The sequence below is a fragment of the Pituophis catenifer genome, unplaced genomic scaffold, assembly GCF_029215685.1.
Source record: "Pituophis catenifer annectens isolate HBS135680 unplaced genomic scaffold, rPitCat1.0.hap2 SCAF_4, whole genome shotgun sequence".
Lineage (NCBI taxonomy): Eukaryota > Metazoa > Chordata > Lepidosauria > Squamata > Colubridae > Pituophis > Pituophis catenifer.
Window position 1 is genome coordinate 73512775 of NW_027256884.1, and position 18865 is coordinate 73531639.

The following is an 18865-nucleotide window of genomic DNA, read 5'->3' on the forward strand; positions in this document are numbered from 1 at the left end:
ATACATTTTATGCCGTTAGAAACAAAGTTTACCCAATCAGAGACAAAAGTTGGTTACCAAAGTGGTCTTTAAAATCTTTGTTCAGGCCCCTGTCTGTCCAACTTATCTATGGAGCATTCCTATAGCTTGTATAGGGGTGGTTTCCCTCCTTTCCTTGTTTACTCAGCAGAATGCTTTCAGGATTCAGAATTTATGAGGCAGGAAAACTCCCTACTCTGGTTCTTTTATCTATGGGGCCTGATATTCCTGGCTAACAGTTTCTTCTATATTTTCAAGGATGTGCCTAGCTTTGAAGCCAAGAACAGAAGCAAGACACAGAAGCAAGATAAACTTTGTAGTAATGCTAACCCCTATCAAGGCTACAATTTACTAAACTAGAATTAGTTCCTAACAAATAATTCGACAGTATACAATAATATAAGCAGAAGCCAATAACAAAGCTTAATTCCTAATAAATGATTTCTAGCAGTATATTATATCAGAAGCAAACAGCAAATATTGGTTTGATCACTATGTTCCTTCACTAGTAACATTTAGTGGTACAAATTTATCTTCATTATAGAAACTTAACATCAGTGAGACACATCAAAATCTTGAATGCTGTTTTTGGCAACAATAACTCATTTTAGCTAGTTCTGGAATGAATGGAACAAAATCCTTCCAAATTATCAAAGCTTGCCTAAGCTTTGTTAGTTGCTGGTGAAAGATAAGTTGCCAAATAGGCAGATTTCTACAAAAAAAAACATGTAGTTGATTGCTCCCAGTCCAGAGCACCCTGTAAGTCTTGCTTTTTATTTGTTAAATTTATACAGTAGTGACCAAAATTGTGGAAACCTTTTGGGAAAAGTGTATTTTCTAAAACTAGCTATTAACACCATCTTTTTTTGGAGTAGTACATAAAATTATGTATCAATGGAAAGATAATTTAATCAAGAATGTAATGCAATAACTTCTATGAAGGATTTGCTATTAGAATAGCAGTTACAGTATAAAGAAGAAAAGTGAAACACGTAGAAAATATGTGATACAAAAATTATCACCATAGAAAAAATAAGATATACAAAAATTATGTCAGTTAATACTTAGTTGGGTAACCCTTAGCATGAATTACGGTCTTACAATGTCTTCCCATGGAGTGAACCAAGTTCTGCAGCTGTTAAAATGTGAAACCAAGACTGAATAATTGCTTCTATTAATTGGGTTTTATTGCTGGGTTGCTTCTGACTAATAAGTTTCTTTATTCGGCTCCATAGATTTTCAATTGGGTTAAAGTCTGGGCTATTCCAAGGCCATTCCAGCAATGTAATATGATTATCTTGAAACTCCCCCCCAAAAAAAGTGGTGTTACTAGTCATCAAACCTCAAAAATACACTTTTCCCAAAAGGTTTCCACAATTTTGGCCACTACTGTATATTTCCTCTAGGACTCTTAAGGCAGCATATCCCCCAAACACCTTTGGGAGATAGATTGGATTGAAACTAAACCAATGCCTTTCCTAGATTTTAGAGAATTATCTTCTAAAAACAAGACTAAGACACTTATAAACCTGGGCTACCTTACTGGGAGTGCAAAAATCTGGGCTAAAACTATGCTGCAGCAATTCACAAACTATTATGGATTACTACGTGGCAATTTCCAGCAGATTGCCTATTCTGTGGTTTGTGAAATGGAACACAAGGAAAGGTGGGAACAGTACGGTATTACCGACGTACATTTAAAGAAACGGTTGCTTGAACTGCGTCCAAAGGATGAATCAGCAAAGGAAGAAACGGGTCAGGCTTTCGTGAAGAAATTAAGGAACCCGTCATGACTCACCACAGACGGACTAGCGAATCGCCAGACGGGAAGGGTGGTTCCGTGTGTAAACGTAATTGTAGACGGAGGTCACTCTTGCGCAAAAACTCCCCTTCCTCCTCCCTCGAAAAATGAGCCAGAGGCTTAGGTAGCCCGGTCTTTTCGGAGAAGCCGAAGCCGACGCCTTAAAATAAACCCTGAGGGGCGTCTTCTGATTGGAAGAAGACAACAAAAAACACCCACAACTTGCATTCCTCGCTGCTGGTGAAGATTTTTTAAAAAAAAAGTATAGAGGAACACGTCTGAAAATGTTAATAGCAAGCCTGACGCTCTGATGTTTAAGAAACAAACCTCTTTCGCTCAGCAGACCTTTGAGGCTACCTCACTGGAGACTTAATAAAATATACTAAAATTGTTATAACTGCAAAAAAAATAATAATAATTGGCAAATAGGTGGAACACTGTAAATTATGGAATTTGCTACTTCAAGATGAGGTAAAGACTGTCGGATGACTTTAAAAGGAGAACTAGACAAACTTCTTAAATCAATCGCTACTAGTCACAATAGGTACATATTAAGTACACAAGGCCTTGAATATTAGTTGCCTTAACATCCAAATTAGAGGGCGCCAAAGCATTTGATTCGATGGGTTTTGATCCAGCAGAGGTGAGCTCTCCTAATATTTTTATGCTTGTATGTAGCATTTAACCTAATATTTAACGAAGTATTTAAAAAGCCATCCAAATAATACTTAAATATTTTATCTTGCCTCTCAAGGTTCTCGAAATGCCTAGCAATAGTACACAAAAATAATCTAAACAGGTAAAGAAGTGCATCAACCATATCCTTTAAATCAAATATAAGATGGTGCCAATACCTGTCTCCTAAGTCCCTGGTGATATTTGATGCATTAATGAAAGTGTATAGATGAGGCAAGACATGAATTCCAACATTCAAAGTTGGAACTGCTGAGCAGGGCATCCGAGAAAAATCTCCCCATTAGCTTTCTTACGGGAAGGACCAGTATTCATAATCGACAGGGGAAAAGGCATATGTAGAGTTATTTAAACATCAATGCTTGCCTGTTGCTTGGCTTGGAGAAGGCGTGGAAATATGCCATAAATTCAGAGTAACTACGAAGTTCTGAGTTCCGCCCTGTCTCAACATTGTCTCGTTTTAAAACCCTGATGAGAAAGCTCTATAATCCCACCTCACACCCAATAGAAAACCCAATCGCCGTCAATCACTGCCACTCTACCATTTTCATGAGTTTATACATGCACGCTGTGCAAGACGAACAAGCAATGTGCGTATATTGCTGCACTGAGGCAGTACCTTCTCATTGGTAATTCTCATTGGTTATTGCCCCTCACGCCCTCCTTTCAGCCAATCACGGCTTACTCTTTCCCTAAAAGATAAGGTGGGTTGGGAAAGAGCTTCGCACACGCTGAGCTCGCGGTTGGCGGTCGGCCGGCGAATATCTTCTGGCCGGGGAGCGTTTTCCATCTATCGCGTGGAATCTGTTATCCCTTTTCTCATTTTAATAAAACAAGTAAGTATTAGTGGTGCAATACTATTAGAAGGAAACACACTTATTTATGTAATAATTGGGTTTAAGATGCGGCTCCTGTGTTTATCAGGGCACTAATAAAGTACAATCCCTATCCATAGTTCGGCTGGTAATTCCTATTCTTAGCCTAAGGCTGGTAGAAATGGGAAATATATTAACAGCTGGAAGGCGAGTTTCCCTACCTGTAGTAAAGTACCAGCTCAGGAGCTTATTTCATCTAACAAGGGGAGGGAGGAGAGAACTAATGAGATGGGGTACTGCAGCTCTAAATTTACAGAGCTGGAAAGTGGAGAAGGGTTCTTTGTTCATGAAATGCTTGTGAGAGACCTCTATTTCTTCTCCTCCTCCACCTTGTGGTTGCATCATCTTGTAGTAGGACAGGTGAGCTAGAAGCAGAATCTTGAAGAAAACGTAGTGGCGTTCAATAAACGTTTTAATTCTCCTTTATAGTGTTTCCCAAACATTAATTCTTAATGAGCAGTGAAGGATATAGCATGTTGGAAGATGAAGTTCTACTTTTCTTGATGATATATTCCTATATTTCTGCTTCTCTTTTTAAAATAAAACAGGCATGTAAATTGAGAGCTAGAGCTGTGTAATGATGCATAACTCAAATGCCCTGTTTGTGCATTTCCCAGGTGTGTTTGAAACAGATTTCTTAGATTGATACAACATGTTATATTTACTTAGAACTAAGTTCTGAGTTCCTTGAGTTAATTCTTAGTTAGCTATATGTAGCTTGGAGTACATACCTACAGTTTAACAATTGATGAGGCTTTAGTTTAGATTTAAAATGTGAGATTAAGTTAGTCACCTATCTCCATTGACTTAGCTCACCCTACTGGAACCAACAATACACTCCAGGTGCTCTTTATTAGGCAGGGTCATCTTGTGGGACCTAAGAATCATGCCTTCTTTGTCATAGGGCCTCCTTATGGAATAGGCCTTTCAGCATGATCTTGCTTCTCCCCATACATCTATAAAGAAAGTGAAATCTGTATTTTTTTAATAATATGAATTTATCAAGCAGATGCAGAATTAAATGGTGGTATTGAGTTATATAATCTAATATTAATTTGGATATATAGTACTTGTAAAATTGGGGACATATTCAGGGATTCTTGATCTTCAACAATACCAAACAACAATACCAAAACAAAATATGGTGGAATTTTTTGTCAAGTAGAGCCAGAGCATATAGTATAAGATAATAAGACTTACCTATACTTGACATGTACTGAGTACATTTCTTAAATTTTTAAATTCCTGTGAAGCAAAATAAAAACAGATCCCTCCTTGGATTCCTTTTGAACCAAAAGAGCAAATCCCAACATGAGTGGAACAGGTAATAAAGATGTTGCATGGGATTGCAGGGACATGTTTTAAAATGATTAAGAAGATTTTGGAACATAATTTACAAAATGTTTAATATGAAGGGATTTAATAGCATCTACCAATTTAATAGCATCTAGCAATTTGGTGTTGCAAGGGGTTGCATGCCATACCCACCCTTCAGGCTAAATGTCAGTCTTTCTCAGCTATGGTGTGGTTTTGTTCTCTGCAAACTACTTTCTGCCAAGAATTTAACATCTGTCACTCTGCCAAGGAGTAGTAAAGTGTAGAAGCTAGTATAATACAATTATTTCAAGTTATAAAGATAACATAATTATGCATAGTCCATCTATTTGTATATAAAATATTATCTGCAAACTTTCTGCCAATAATTTAGTACCTGTCACTCTGCCAAGGAGTAATAAAGTGTAGAAGATAGTATAATACAATTCTTTCAAGTTATAAAGTTAACATAATTATGCATAGTCCATCTATTTGTATATAAAATGTTATAAATATACTGTTGTACACAATTGGTTTCTTTTCAGCAATTGGGAATCTTTAATGAGCATAGTATTATCCATAGCATTCTTTACCGCTCATTTTTATTAATTGGATAAAATCACACATGTCAATGAAATCCATTTTCTGCTCTTTGATAGATAGTAACATGATGTTGTTGCATGATCTGTTCATATTAAGTTTATGACACTGTCTGCATGTATTTGTTTGTTTTATCCTGTCTTTATATTAACTTAAGGAAGCATGCATACCAAATACTTCTGTCTCCTATTTTTCCCATAACAACAAACCTGTAAGTTGTATTGGGCTGAGAAAAACTGAGAATTGGTCCAAAGTCTCCTTGTTGGCTTTCATATCTAAGGAAAGACTAGAACTTAGTCTTCTAGTTTCCAGCCCAGTAGCTTAAACACCGCCCCCAACTGATTATCTCTTTTAAACCTTTTTTACAGTTAAAGCAACTTTGGGTTGAAATATAATAGTTTTACTTTTAGGATGAATGAAAGTATACCATAGACACCAGAGTTCTTTTTACACTCCCAATATGTTATAAAAGTAACTTCTAGTTCTGACCTCTTACTAGACTTCTTGGAAAAAACCTAGTGACTTCCATTCTCCAAACATAACCATCAAATAAATACTGATGAGTATTGAACATACCCCATTACATCTGCCTGTTTTCTCTCATCTACACATTAAAACTGCCTCTCCCCCAAATATGCCTAACTAGAGTGGTGGGTTAGGAACGAGAATCTCATTTTGTGAATCCATCACAACCACAGAAACATAGTGAGTGATGTTAGATTATTCACTTTCTCTCAGCCCAGTATATCTCATAGATTCCACATGGTGTAAAACACTAGTTGAATTTGTTAATACCTCACCACTTGGGATGTTTGATTGTATTCCTTAGATCAATATGTCTGTTGCAAAATGTGTTGTGTAAACATGACATTCTTGACCCTAAAAGTGCTAATTCTACTCTAGAAATTTATTCAACTATTACTGAAATGTGTAAATGAGCAGCATTCATGGCAGTAAGAAATTTAAAAATGCAAGTACATAAAAACTTGCTAGTTACAGTATTGCGGTCTGGATTATCTCTGTCAGTGAATGTGGGAAGTGGAAAATGAATCCTTTATTTTGAAATCTATCTGTGTCTGAAGTTTATGTCTGAGATGGTTGTCATTTGGTGACACTGCTCTAGGAGTAATGAATATATTTTGGGAGCTCTGAAGGCGAAACCTCTTTGCATTGAAAATACTAATAAATTCCATGTTCATATGAGCATACATTGAAATGTAGGACAATTCATTTGCATTTGCAAAATGAACTTGTAGCATTAAAGATACAGAGAAGAATTATGTATCTTTATGTTTCTCATCTCTGCAGACTCTGCAGTTTGTTCTGTGTCACTTATTCTTTCTACAATTCTCCCGAGTTTATTTTCTCCCAGTCCTAATAACAGCACCAAGAATCTTAGACTATCTGTATAAATAATGGCAACATTTTGGTTTTCACCATTCCTTTCCTTGAGTGTATATTCTCTCAGATATTATTCTTGATTTTTCTGGGGAAAGTGCCCAATTTATGTTGAATCTGAGGAGAATTTTAAGTATTGGGAACTTTGACAATGTTTCTTTTGTCTAGTGACCTAATACTTGGTAAATATTGTGTTTATTTGGAAATGTATGTTAAGTCTTAATAAGTGTGTCTTAATATGTATTTACATACTTAATATTAAGTATGTCTTTTATATCTTGATTGTGATTAATTAGTTACTAGAAGTATATGGGTACACTTGATGTTTGACTTTAAATTCTTTTTGGTTTTTTCACTTCTCTCAACCTGTATCTCACACTGAGGAATGGACTAGAGTGTTTAGCTATCTTTGAATGTGTTGCTCTTTCTTTGAACAAAGTGACCTCAGAATGCATCAACTGGGACCATCCAGACTGCATTACTGTAACACAGTCTGTATAGGGATATCTATAAGTGCAGTTTAGAAACTTCAGCTAGGAGAAACCGAATTGTATTTGTCCTTAAACAATTGCATTGACTACCTGTAGTTTTCTGTACTTACTAAGGATAAGTAATTTTTATTTCAAGCCTATGAGAAAATGCTTCTCAGCACTCATTAAAGCTGTATGTAGTCAGGTACCATCAACCTTTCTCATGGAGACTTGGAACCCGGCTGCCTTGTTTGTCACTCCTGTTGAGGAATATTTATTTACATATGAAAATGGATAGATCTTCTTTAGGAGGTCTTCAGGAGAACCATAAAATTCTTTTTTTCATTCAACCTAATTCTTAATAACATCAAGTACACTGTTTTTCAAACTTAGCAACTTTAAATTGCATGGACTTCCCATATATTGAAATGCTGATTGGAAAATTCTGGAAATCCTCACTTCTTAATGTTGTCAAGTTTGATAAGCACTGATTTAGTGGTTTTTCATGTATACAGTATATACATGAAAATACAGTATAAATTATTTCCTCTACAATATTACAAAATACCTGGAAAATGGTGCCAATATTAACTCTCTTGTTTTGTTTTGTTTTGTTTTGTTTTGTTTTGTTTTGTTTTGTTTTGTTTTGTTTTGTTTTGTTTTGTTTTGTGTTATTTATAATTGGAAATCAGACACTGAATTAGAAAAATGTGAAAAAGAAACATGTATCATTTACACCAGGGGTCTCCAACCTTGGCAACTTTAATATTTGTGGACTTCAACTCCCAGAATTCCTCAGCCAGCAAAGCTTGTGGACTTCTGGGAGTCTTAAAATTGCCAAGGATGGAGACCCCTGAAACTTCAAAATGCCTTCCTATTTTTATAATATCTTTACTTGTTAACAAGTATATATTTTATTACTGGAAATACTTTCTGAAAAATTCTGAGCTATTCTCTCCACCCCCACAGATAACAATTTCAAGAATTCCAAGGCCATTCCCGTCCCCTTTCAGGAAGGCACAGAAAACATAAATATTAATTTGCTTTTCAATTAAATTATAAACTTTTTTTACCCTTTAAAAATATGAAATGCATAAATCCGGGACATACAGCATATATAGTACATAGAAGGAAGCTATATGCCATGAGATGAAAGATTAATTGATTAATTAGCTTTTTAGAATGCTGTAATCTTATGACTCCCAGTAGTTTTGAAGAATAAAATGTCCATTTAATATATTTAAAATATAGTCCATGAAACAGCATAACCATTAATTAAAATTATCTGGCAATCCTAAACAAGACAACTAGCCAGTAGTCTGCTAATGCCAGTCATAGACAAGTCATCTTTATATATCAGGACCACCCTTTTTCTGTTGCTGTGGCATTATTATTGAAGAAAAGAACTTAAAACCCTTCCAAGCAAATTTTTGAAAAGGGAATACTAATGCCCTTGCCCAGCCTATTTTTAGTATTGAGCATAATAATGAGCAAATTTGTCTGCTCATCCTCTTCCAGATTATAGATTTGTATGTTTTATTACTGATCTGGCATTATCATTCTCAATCTGAGACCATAAACAAAACCTAAGATTGAAGCAACTGGAATAGATTGACAGTTCCCTTCCCCTAGAATGGCCAACCTCTGTTCCCCCAATGTATTTTACTTAATCTCAGTCACTGAGCTCTACTCTTTATTTGTTAATCACATGTATATGGCTCCCCATTTCATGGAAAGTAACCCTGGCTGATGTACAACAATCCAGTACTATTTTGCCCAACTACCATTTCCCATCCTACAGCATAAGCCAACAGCCCACTATAGTTAACTTATTCAGAAACTGTAACTGCAAAAAAATATGGAGACCAGTGATCTGGCGACACCATTCAAATTGACACTCCATGTAGTTTACTACCCCTTGCTCTCTATGCAACCAGTATCCTGAAAGCCTTTGGGCAGTCTCTTCATCTCAGATTGGGAGAGTCTGTTCTATACTCCATATTAACTCACCACCATGCATCCTTCTGATCTTGATATAGGAAAAACTTTCCATTAGGAAGAGAATATGTCAGCCCCTTTAGATAGTGCAAATCAGAAAATCAATTCCATTGGAAGACTAGAACTATGCTCTATTAACGTAGACTACATAACAGAATCTTCTAATTATCCTTTACCTCCCCGCCTTATAACCCAGTGAATCAGAGAGATGTATGCCTCAGCTGCTGAATGTCATCTTGCTTTCCTGGTCTTAAAGAGTGTTTCAGTCCCTTTGCCTAAGTAACAGTTCTGGAATATTTCTGAGGATTCTGGGGATAGCCACCAGAGCCATAATCTGAACAGGTTAGCCATAGTGCTTCAAATATATAGACTCCATGTAACTTGAGTGGAGAGGAATATCAGCCACCCTAAATTTTGAACCATCTTCCCTCTGGTGCAGTGAAGCATGTAATATAGTGCCACATAGTCCCCAGCTTTGCCTTCCTTGTTCTGAATCTGTTGGACAGAAGAAATAATTGTTAAAAGTCCCCACAAATTCAACCAACCAGTCCAAATGTCTCCCGTCACCACCTCTGATCACTGATTCAGCAAAATCAGTTCTGTTGGTGGTGGGCCTTCTAGTTGGTAGATCAATACTCAGAACTCACTGTCCATGCTGCAGTGGATCCCTCCATGTTAATCACTTCATAAGAATTTTGAGGTCTTTGTAGTAATAAATTATTTAAACTTGTTTCCAATCATAGATTTGCAGCCTCATTTGGTCTATAACCTGCCCAAATTCTTTGTACATTTTCTAATCTTATAACTAAATATATTTCTTAATAGCAACAGATAAGCTTATTCTAATCATACCTCAGCCCAAACCCTTACATCCTTAGCTAAACTGACCAGTCACCAAACAATATGGGAAAACATTGTACATAACATTTGATGATGTAAATGGCCCGTTCCAATTTTATGATTGTTATATAGGTTTTGAACATAACATTGTCAATCGTATGCTGAATTAAAATCAGAATTACTCAGTACATTTATTAATCTTCAGTAGAAAGGCAATTCACCTAAATATTTAACTGTAGACTGAAGTAGTCAGTTTTATGGTTAATATGTGAAAGGTACAAATAATTTCAAACTTCCAACCTTGAGAAAAGTCTGACACTGGATACTCACCTACTTTGTAATAGAAAAGCAGAACTTTTTAAACTTCTCTATTTAACCTTCTTGCATCATGTCCATCCTGTTTTATGTTTCAGATTTTCTTTTCTTCCTTTCCTAGTGTACACCCCTGCTTCCCCTTATTCTAGCTCAATCCTTTCTTTTCTTCCTCCTCCAGTTTTAACATATAGTGATCAATTAATTATGTAAGTGAGCTATTTTATTTTACTAATCAACTTTAGTCAGTTTTATAATTTTATTTAACTACTTTATTTTCCCCAGGTCTCATCCTCTTTTGGCATGTGGCTTCTGGAATTATATATCTGTATGTATGTATGTATGTATGTATGTATGTATGTTTGTATGTATATATTGACAAGTTATAGAAGCTGAGTATTGTGAAGACTTTCTGTCAAAATTAAAAAATGTATTTGGGATTATATCATTTTCAACACAGTTTTCTTTATGTAAATACAATATAAATTATTTCCTCTATACAATATTACAAAATACCTGGAAATGGTGCCAGTATTAATGTAGGAATGGTAAACAAAAAGGAATAGCCAGATTTCTTTTAGTTTAATCAGTGAACAGTATTTAGTAAATTAAGCTGCTTTATAACTTATAGTATCTATGTTTACAGCTAGTATTAGAAGAAGAGCAACAAAAGCTTGTTCAGAAGTTTGTTAACATGGAACTGAAATGGTTCATTTAAGTCAAAGCCTTTACTTAATGTAGAATACAAATAAAAATGTTTATCTAACCTCTGCTTGAAGATATTTAACAAAGGAACTGAAGAACTCTTGTGTTTAATTACTTCCTCTTCCTGCCCTCATATCCTGATGATTTTCGATGGGAATGTTTTTCTGAGCATTCCATTGACATTTCCTTGTAAGACAAGTAATGGCTTGCTTCTCTGGCAAGATTTTCAATTAGAACTGGGATGAAGTACTATATTCATCCTAGCCCTCCATAGATACAGTAACTATTGGCATTCTGCAATTACACCTGGAAGCAAACTGTTAACCAGTGCATCTTAATGATACCCAGTTATGGTATCCAGTTATAAATCTCTAGGCTACCACATAATGCTATGAAGATTATTTTTTTCAGTGTCTGGAGGCAGTGGTTCAATCTGAGCAAGATCAAGTGCTTGTGGACTTTGTGATTCTCTGATACTGGATGGGACTTAGACAGATTTGGTGTGTAATTTGGTGGTCCTCTTGGACTCTCAGGTCCTACAGGAAGAGCAAATGGTAGACATGATCAGGAGAACTTTTGCCCAAATCCATATTATGCGTCAGTCTGCTAGTTCCTAAATTGGGTGACCTTGTCCTGTGCACCTCCTATATGGACTACAACAATATAATGTATGTGGGGCTGTCGTTCAAAACCACCTGGAAACTGCATTTGATTCAGAATGTACTATAATGGTACAAGTGGTTATAAGTCCACTTTGGTATGACCCTGCAACACCAATGCTTTACAAACTGAACTGGTTAATTTCAGCACCTGCACTTGATATTTTTGACAGATATGTTAAATCAAAGAGGATTTGATATAATCCCTTTGTTCTTCTCTAAAACAGTTGGTATCCAATGTAGCAGTCAGATTCTTAGTTCAAGCAATTAAAGTATGACAAGATCATTTTGTTACCCAACCACCCCTCCCCCAAAAAAGGATCATCGTGCATTTTCTCTCTTAATTGCCTTGGATTCTGGTTGGCAAGAATTCTGACGCAAGACTGATAGTCACTCATCTAAATACTTCAGAGGAAAATCCACATGGCTATCCTGGTGCTGCAGCTCACACCTCCCAACTTAACCCTCTTCAGATGTATTGGGGCTGAGTCTGTGGGTGATCAAAGGCTGTATAATTCTAAATAACACCTACTTTGTTAAAATACACTGTATGCATCAGCTACTGTTTTAGTACTTGCATTTACCTAGATGTCTAAAAATAAGAAGGAATTACCAAGCAGAAGTAACTGACAAAATGCTTACAGTGCTCATGAAAGTCCTAAGAAGCCTGCATCAATGTTTACATTTAGCCTGAGAAATAGATAATGCCACAACTACAGGAAAGCCTCTTGCAATAGCAGTTGGAGGAAATAAATTGATGACTTTCAAAAGTCCAGATTCCTCTTTCTCACCCTGCCCCACCCCCAATTTCCGTCTGATATGTTATAGAACTAGGACTGATATTGTGTGAGGTGGGTGGTAGGAAGAAGTAGAGATTATTTACCAGCCTCCTGGGATTATAGCCAACAGACACTGGCAAGCACTCTGCTGGGGTGGGAGCTGCAGGCTTGAAAGAGATTGGACCAGATGAAAGGGCTTTGGGGCCAAATTTTTCCATAGAGAGCTAACAAAGCAGGGTTAGAAAAAAACTGATTTCTTCCCAAATAAGCAGCTGTGGGGGGATCTTTGATGCTGGATTGCATTCCCTTAGTTGGTTTTTCTTCACCACTACCTCCCCAAAAGGTGGCCAAATAAACCATGTTTTTTTTAAAAAAAGCATGAATATATAGTATGTGTTTGACCAGCAGATGCATTTCTGTATAAAAAACTGTGTGTGTGTGTGTGTGCGCACGCACAAACGTGCATGTATGTGTCTGTTTTCTTAGATGTCTTTTTTGAGATGCCCAATGGCCAAAATTAAGCTGTTCCCCTTAAATTTGATAATAGTCTGGAGGGCTTCCAGCAGGTACAAGATAAAGAGAGGGAAGAAAGGTGTTATTAGCATAGCCCTCAGCAATCTACAGTATCCTTCATAGATCTTTCTACTGTTTAGCTGTTAATCAAAACATTGCTCTGCAACAGGCTCCCCTATGCTAGAATCCCCCCGAATCATGCTTGGGCACTACCTTGTCTTTTTGAATCAAAGTAATGTCACTTTTATCCTTCTAACCCTGTTAACTTTTAATAAACACTGTTTATGGAACAAAAGGATTTTTAAATTAATTTCATTTCTGATATTATAGTTTCTACTAAATTTTGGCTGTTTAATTATTGTCCAACCTATTGAAGTTTTACTGGATAAGACTGAGACTGATCTGAAAGTGGATTTAAAAGTGACAGGTTACAAGAATGGGAAAAGATGCTACACTGGACATGCAAAGGAAACTGGCTGATGTTTTAATAATGAAAAAGGATGTACAAATAACAAAGAGTGACCTGGATAACTTTTCTATATTGGATTTACAAATGAGACTTATCAAAACCTTGAAGAGTTGTATGGGAAGAGAATCAAGAGACCAATAAATATAGAAATCAACAGGACATTATTTAAAGAGACTAAAAATAAGGTTTATTAAAAGTAAAAGAAAGGAATGTAAAATTGGTTTATTTTTTTAAGGTTAAGGATAGATATGTTATCTCTGATAACCCTTTAAAGGACTTTTGTTGATTAGGACTGAACAGTGAGGCTTCAAGGATTTCTTTACACAGGTAATCCTTGACTTGCAACCTTTTGTTTAGTGATCGAGGTTACAACAGCACTGAAAAAAGTGACTTACAAACCCTACTCGCACTTACCACCATCACAACATCTCCACAGCCACGTGATCGAAATTCAGGAGCTTAGCAACTGGCATGTATTTTGGATGGTTGTAACCTCCCGAAGTCACACAATCACCATTTGTGACTTTCCCAGCTGTCTTCCATCAAGCAATGGTGAAGCCGGATTCACTTAATGACTGCCTAACACAATGATTCGCTTAACAACTGTGGCAAAAAATAATGTAAAATTGGGCCTGATCCACTTGTCCAACAATGGAAATTCCAGTCCCAAATATGGTTGTAAGTCAAGAACTACTTGTAGATAATAGTTGGGATATGGGGAAAAAAGATCATTAGTTGTATTTTAAGAGAAGTTATTAAAATTGTTTATACTTTGATGAAGGAGAAGGTCATTTATTCACACACATACACACACACTATGTTCTTATTTTTTCTTTCTATTTTTTCTTTTTTCCACATTCTATTTTTAGTTTGTATTTGTATCTTTTTAATTGTAATTTTTAATAAAATTACTATTTTAAAAAGTGCACACATGGTGTACCACAGTTCTGACATGTCAGCTCCTTCTATTTGTTGTCAAATGAAATATACTGTGAGAAATAGATATGTTTGTATGTATGTGTGCCTGTAAATCTTATGTGTTAAATTTTTCTCATATCTCAAACACCAACAATTTTATATCTTTCCCTCCCAGATGTTATCACAATAACCCAAAATCTATATCCTTGCTGGAACCTACATGGATTCTGAAACAAGTTGTATCCCACTGGTTACAGGATTATGGAATGTGAAATCAAGCAGGTTCAGAGTGCAGCAGTCTGAGGAATATTGCTTTCTTAAATTTGTCTGATATAGAATTGCCTGAAACATTATCCACATAGCTCAGCATCTTGGAAATAATGAGACAGTAGCAAAGCTATTTTTAAACACCTTATTTTGTAGTAGTACATGGATATAATCTGCCTGATTCAAAATAGTTTGGACTAGTTATTTTATTGAACCTTCCAAAGGCCAAACCATTGGATAGTAACAGGCAAAACAAAATTATAATTTGTTGCCATGTTTTTTTAATTAAATTTGGGATTGTCCATGTTTATGTGTTTTAGTCATAATGATAGTTAGTCCTGTATCGTAATACAATTAATCTCTTGTTTCCCCTCTGGTGCAGGTACAATGCCATCAATCCCTGCCGAAACTGAAATGGATACAGTGACTTGCACTCATGTTTCGGTTGACTACATACCCAATGGAATTTTGGAGAAGGAATCTTGTAATTCAACAGAAAAGGAGAGGAAGTGGATCCGGCCTGATGCCGTCAGCAAGTGTACCTGGGAGCTTGGAAAATCTCCCTCTGAATCTCCCCATCACCATGCTACATTGTAAGTGGTCATTTGGTCAATAGACGGATGGAGAAAAGACCTGTTTGGAAGGTGGCTTTTATTGTAAGCTGGCCATTCGGTTTGATCCATTCTAATGTTAGTTGGGGATAATGAACTTTAGGATTGTTTCCTAATAATATTGTATCTCTTTTTCTTTCTGGTGTAGAAAAAAGACTCCTAAAATTATGCCGGATATCCTGAAAAACATTGGCGATACTCCCATGGTGCGTATCAACAAGATTGGAAAGCTCTGTGGCCTCAAATGTGAACTCTGTGAGTATTTGTTATAGTGATGGTTACTTGGAATTGTAAACATAAACACGTGCATTCTCACCATCAGTATTATCGATAAGGGGACCCTTAATTTCAAAGGACCAAATCAGTCAGGAATATAGTAGACTTTGTGACTTTCTGTTATTTTTGAATGATGAGGCTGTTTGTGATACTACCATGCTTTAAGTGCAGCAGTTGGAAACTGACCTACAATCAGCTGCTTCTCCAGTCTGTGTATTGCTAGTGAGGCTTAAAACTCTAAATTGTATAAGACGTTGCATGAGGAGCGTGTTTGATAGAAGGAAAACTTCTTGGGAAAGAAGAAAGAGTAATAATGCCTTGGTAAAGACCACATTTGGAATACTACATCCAGTTTTGGTCACCAAAATGTAAAAAAGACGTTGAGACTCAAAAAAGAGTGCAGAGAAGAGCAGCAAAGGTGATTAGGGGACTGAAGACTAAAACATATAAAGAACGGTTGCTGGAATTGGGCATGTCTAGTTTAATGAAAAGAAGGACTAGGGGAGACATGATAGCAGTGTTCCAATATTTGAGGGACTGCCAGAAAGAAGAGGGAGGCAACTTATTTTCAGAGCTGTGGAGTCGGGAGATAAATGTTCCGACTCCGACTCCGACTCCGACTCCTCAGTTTTTTGTACTTCCGACTCCGACTCCGACTCCGACTCCCCGACTCCGACTCCTCTGTATTAATATGCGAATGTATTTTATACATTCCTTGAAGGAAAGAAAGGCAACATACATGTCATTACCACAGGACTACTGGCTGGGAAGCCAACAGTCTACTGTATTGAACAGTTTAAGCAAAAGACAAACACAATGAAAACAACAAAGTTTTATTAATTTTTTTTTATTAATTTAATTAATCAAGTTGCTGGATAGTAGCAGCAGGCATAAACATCAGGAACAGGAACTTTACCAGTTCAAAAATACAAACCACATTATTTGGTTGTTTTAGAACAAAAACAAAGCTTATCTATATGAACCAAAAACAAAATCTGTAAAACCTAGAAATGGTTTATATTAATCTTGAAATGTAGTTATAGGCTTAGCAAATGCAAATCAATTCAATGTAGAGTTCTAAGGAAGAGAATTGCCTCTGCCAGATCCTCTTTCATAGAGGCTCTTAAGTCAGACTTTATTATTTTTAGGGCTGAAAATAATCTTTCGACACTGACTTGGGTGGGTGGCATTGCAGTAACTATTCTGGCCACATCACTAACGATCTCTGGATAAACAAGGATGGCTTCTTCAACAGTAAGTTTTGATGAGCGATCATACTTTTCAACTTCTTTTAGTGCTTTATAAAACTCCTGTTGGAATTTTTTTATTTGGACATTTACTGGTTCTGTAACGCTTATGCGACGTCGCTTTCCTTTAGCAACTTCCATTTTGTCTAAGAAGGAATCAAAGTCTAATTCTTCGTTTGAAGAAGATGATTCTGAGTTACCACTATTGCTTAAAAGAACTCCATCCTCCTGTGGAGGTATTTCAGGTCGTAATCCCTTCATGCGAACTGCTACATCATAGAGGGCCTTTTTCCCAGTAGCAATCTGTTTACTGTTCAATAAAAGTCGGCTCATTGGGTCGACATAAATAGCCGCTAACAAGATTTCATTTTCCAGCAAAAGACTCTCTCTTTTCATCATTGAAGATGCAATGCCCTCAGCTATTAACCCTCCATTTTTGTTCAGGCGATATAACAGGCTCTTCCATTCCAAGAGGAATTTACCCGGGGTTAGATCATCACATTGCAACCTCTTGGTGACAGTGAAGGGGTGAGAAAGAAGGTTCTCCAGCTCTTTTGTTTGTGTCCACTGGCTTGCAGTTAATGCAAGATTTTCATTGTCCATTTCTTCTATGAAGTCTTTAAGTTCAAGCAAACGCTTCACCATTAAATAAGTGCTTCCCCAGCGAGTTGTTTGATCCAAAATGGCTCCTTTTCCTGCACGTCTTTTCAAAATTGCATCTGTTTTTGGGGCCCTGGCTGCAACAGTTACTTGCCGTAATTTGCCAATTAATGTAGCTGCATGGCGATCTTTTAATCCATCTCTTATGGCAAGTTGCAGTGTATGAACAGCACATCGCATATGATGAATAGTAGCAAGCTTCAATGCTTCTTCAACAAAGTTGTCTAAAAAAATGTCAGCATTCTCTTCAGTTTCTAAACTTTCTCTAATACTTGCAGAGCTGTCTTCCTCTAAGTCTAATATCTGTTTGATACCTTCTTCATCTGCCTTCATCTTCTCAATTGTGCTCAACATGTTAGAAGCGTTATCTGTCACAACACATAAAATCTGTTCCTTTTTAATTTCAAAATCTTCTAGAACACCCTCCACTAACTTCTGAAGGTAATCACTGGTGTGATGTGCCTGAGTGTCCTTTACTCCGAGGGTCCGTGTTATTGTTTTGTTATTTTCATCCACAAATCTAACATTAATAGCGAAATAATTGACTCTGTGACGTGTGCATGCATCCATTTTAAGGAAGACAAAACGTCCTTTCATAACTTTCTGTAGTTCTTCCTTTTTACATTTGGCCTCCTCAATTATAAGTTTCCTTATACTTTCTCTTTCCAGAGAAACACCAAGTTTTTTTGCCATTTCTCCATTTAGGCCTAAAAAGGCTGTCTGTGAAAAGAAGGATAGTGGTACACTATTCTTTACTACCATTTCAATAATGTGGTGTTTGAATTTTTCTGGTGTCATCCTTATGGTAACTTTGTCAGATATAAAGAATTTTCTTATTTGTGATTGTTCTCCAGTAGATTTCTGAACGTTTTTTGTCACAGAAGTAGATGCAATGTTTTCATTGCTATCTTTCTCATTCACGGCTTCTAACACTTTGGGATGAAAACGCTGTAAGTGTCTTTTCAAATTTGATGCTCTTGTAGGTACATTTTTATCAGGCCCACTGAAACTGCTAATTTTTGCATCACATTGTTTTTCACCATCATCATCTTTTCTAATACATTGGCACACGTAATGTTTTCCATCACTTGATAATGCAAAGTGCTCATAAACAGTAGACTTTGTTGTGTTTGTTGTTAGCAGTCTTTTTGCCATTGTTTAGGATGCCTCTTTCCCTAAAATATAAAATATGTTATACTAACTGGCATATAATTAGATTTTTAATATCAACATACACAGTCTTGTAAGTTGTACGTACATGGCTTTATACAAACAAATAAGCTATATATCCCAGCACTAAACCTAGACATGATTTGTCCTATACAATATAAACACTTACAGTTGAATCCAAGAAGCTGTTCCACCAAGTTCTTCTAAGCCAGTGGTTCTCAACCTTCCTAATGCCGCGACCCTTTAATACAGTTCCTCATGTTGTGGTGACC

The 18865-nt window shown here is 36.4% G+C and overlaps 1 protein-coding gene across 2 annotated transcripts in view; it reads left to right on the forward strand.

Moving 5' to 3' along the window:
* Positions 1–3254: 3254 nt before the first annotated feature.
* The window catches only part of LOC139317245 (cystathionine beta-synthase-like protein), a 37624-nt gene continuing 22013 nt past the window's right edge, over positions 3255–18865 (forward strand). The window contains exons 1-4 of one of the 2 annotated variants that reach the window (XM_070944261.1): positions 3255–3348; positions 4641–4711; positions 15012–15222; positions 15389–15495. In XM_070944261.1, the coding sequence (XP_070800362.1) occupies positions 4699–4711; positions 15012–15222; positions 15389–15495 (331 nt within the window). In that variant the 5' untranslated portion in view covers positions 3255–3348; positions 4641–4698. The remainder of the gene's footprint in view (positions 3349–4640; positions 4712–15011; positions 15223–15388; positions 15496–18865) is intronic. The other variant, XM_070944262.1, reaches the window with a different exon arrangement.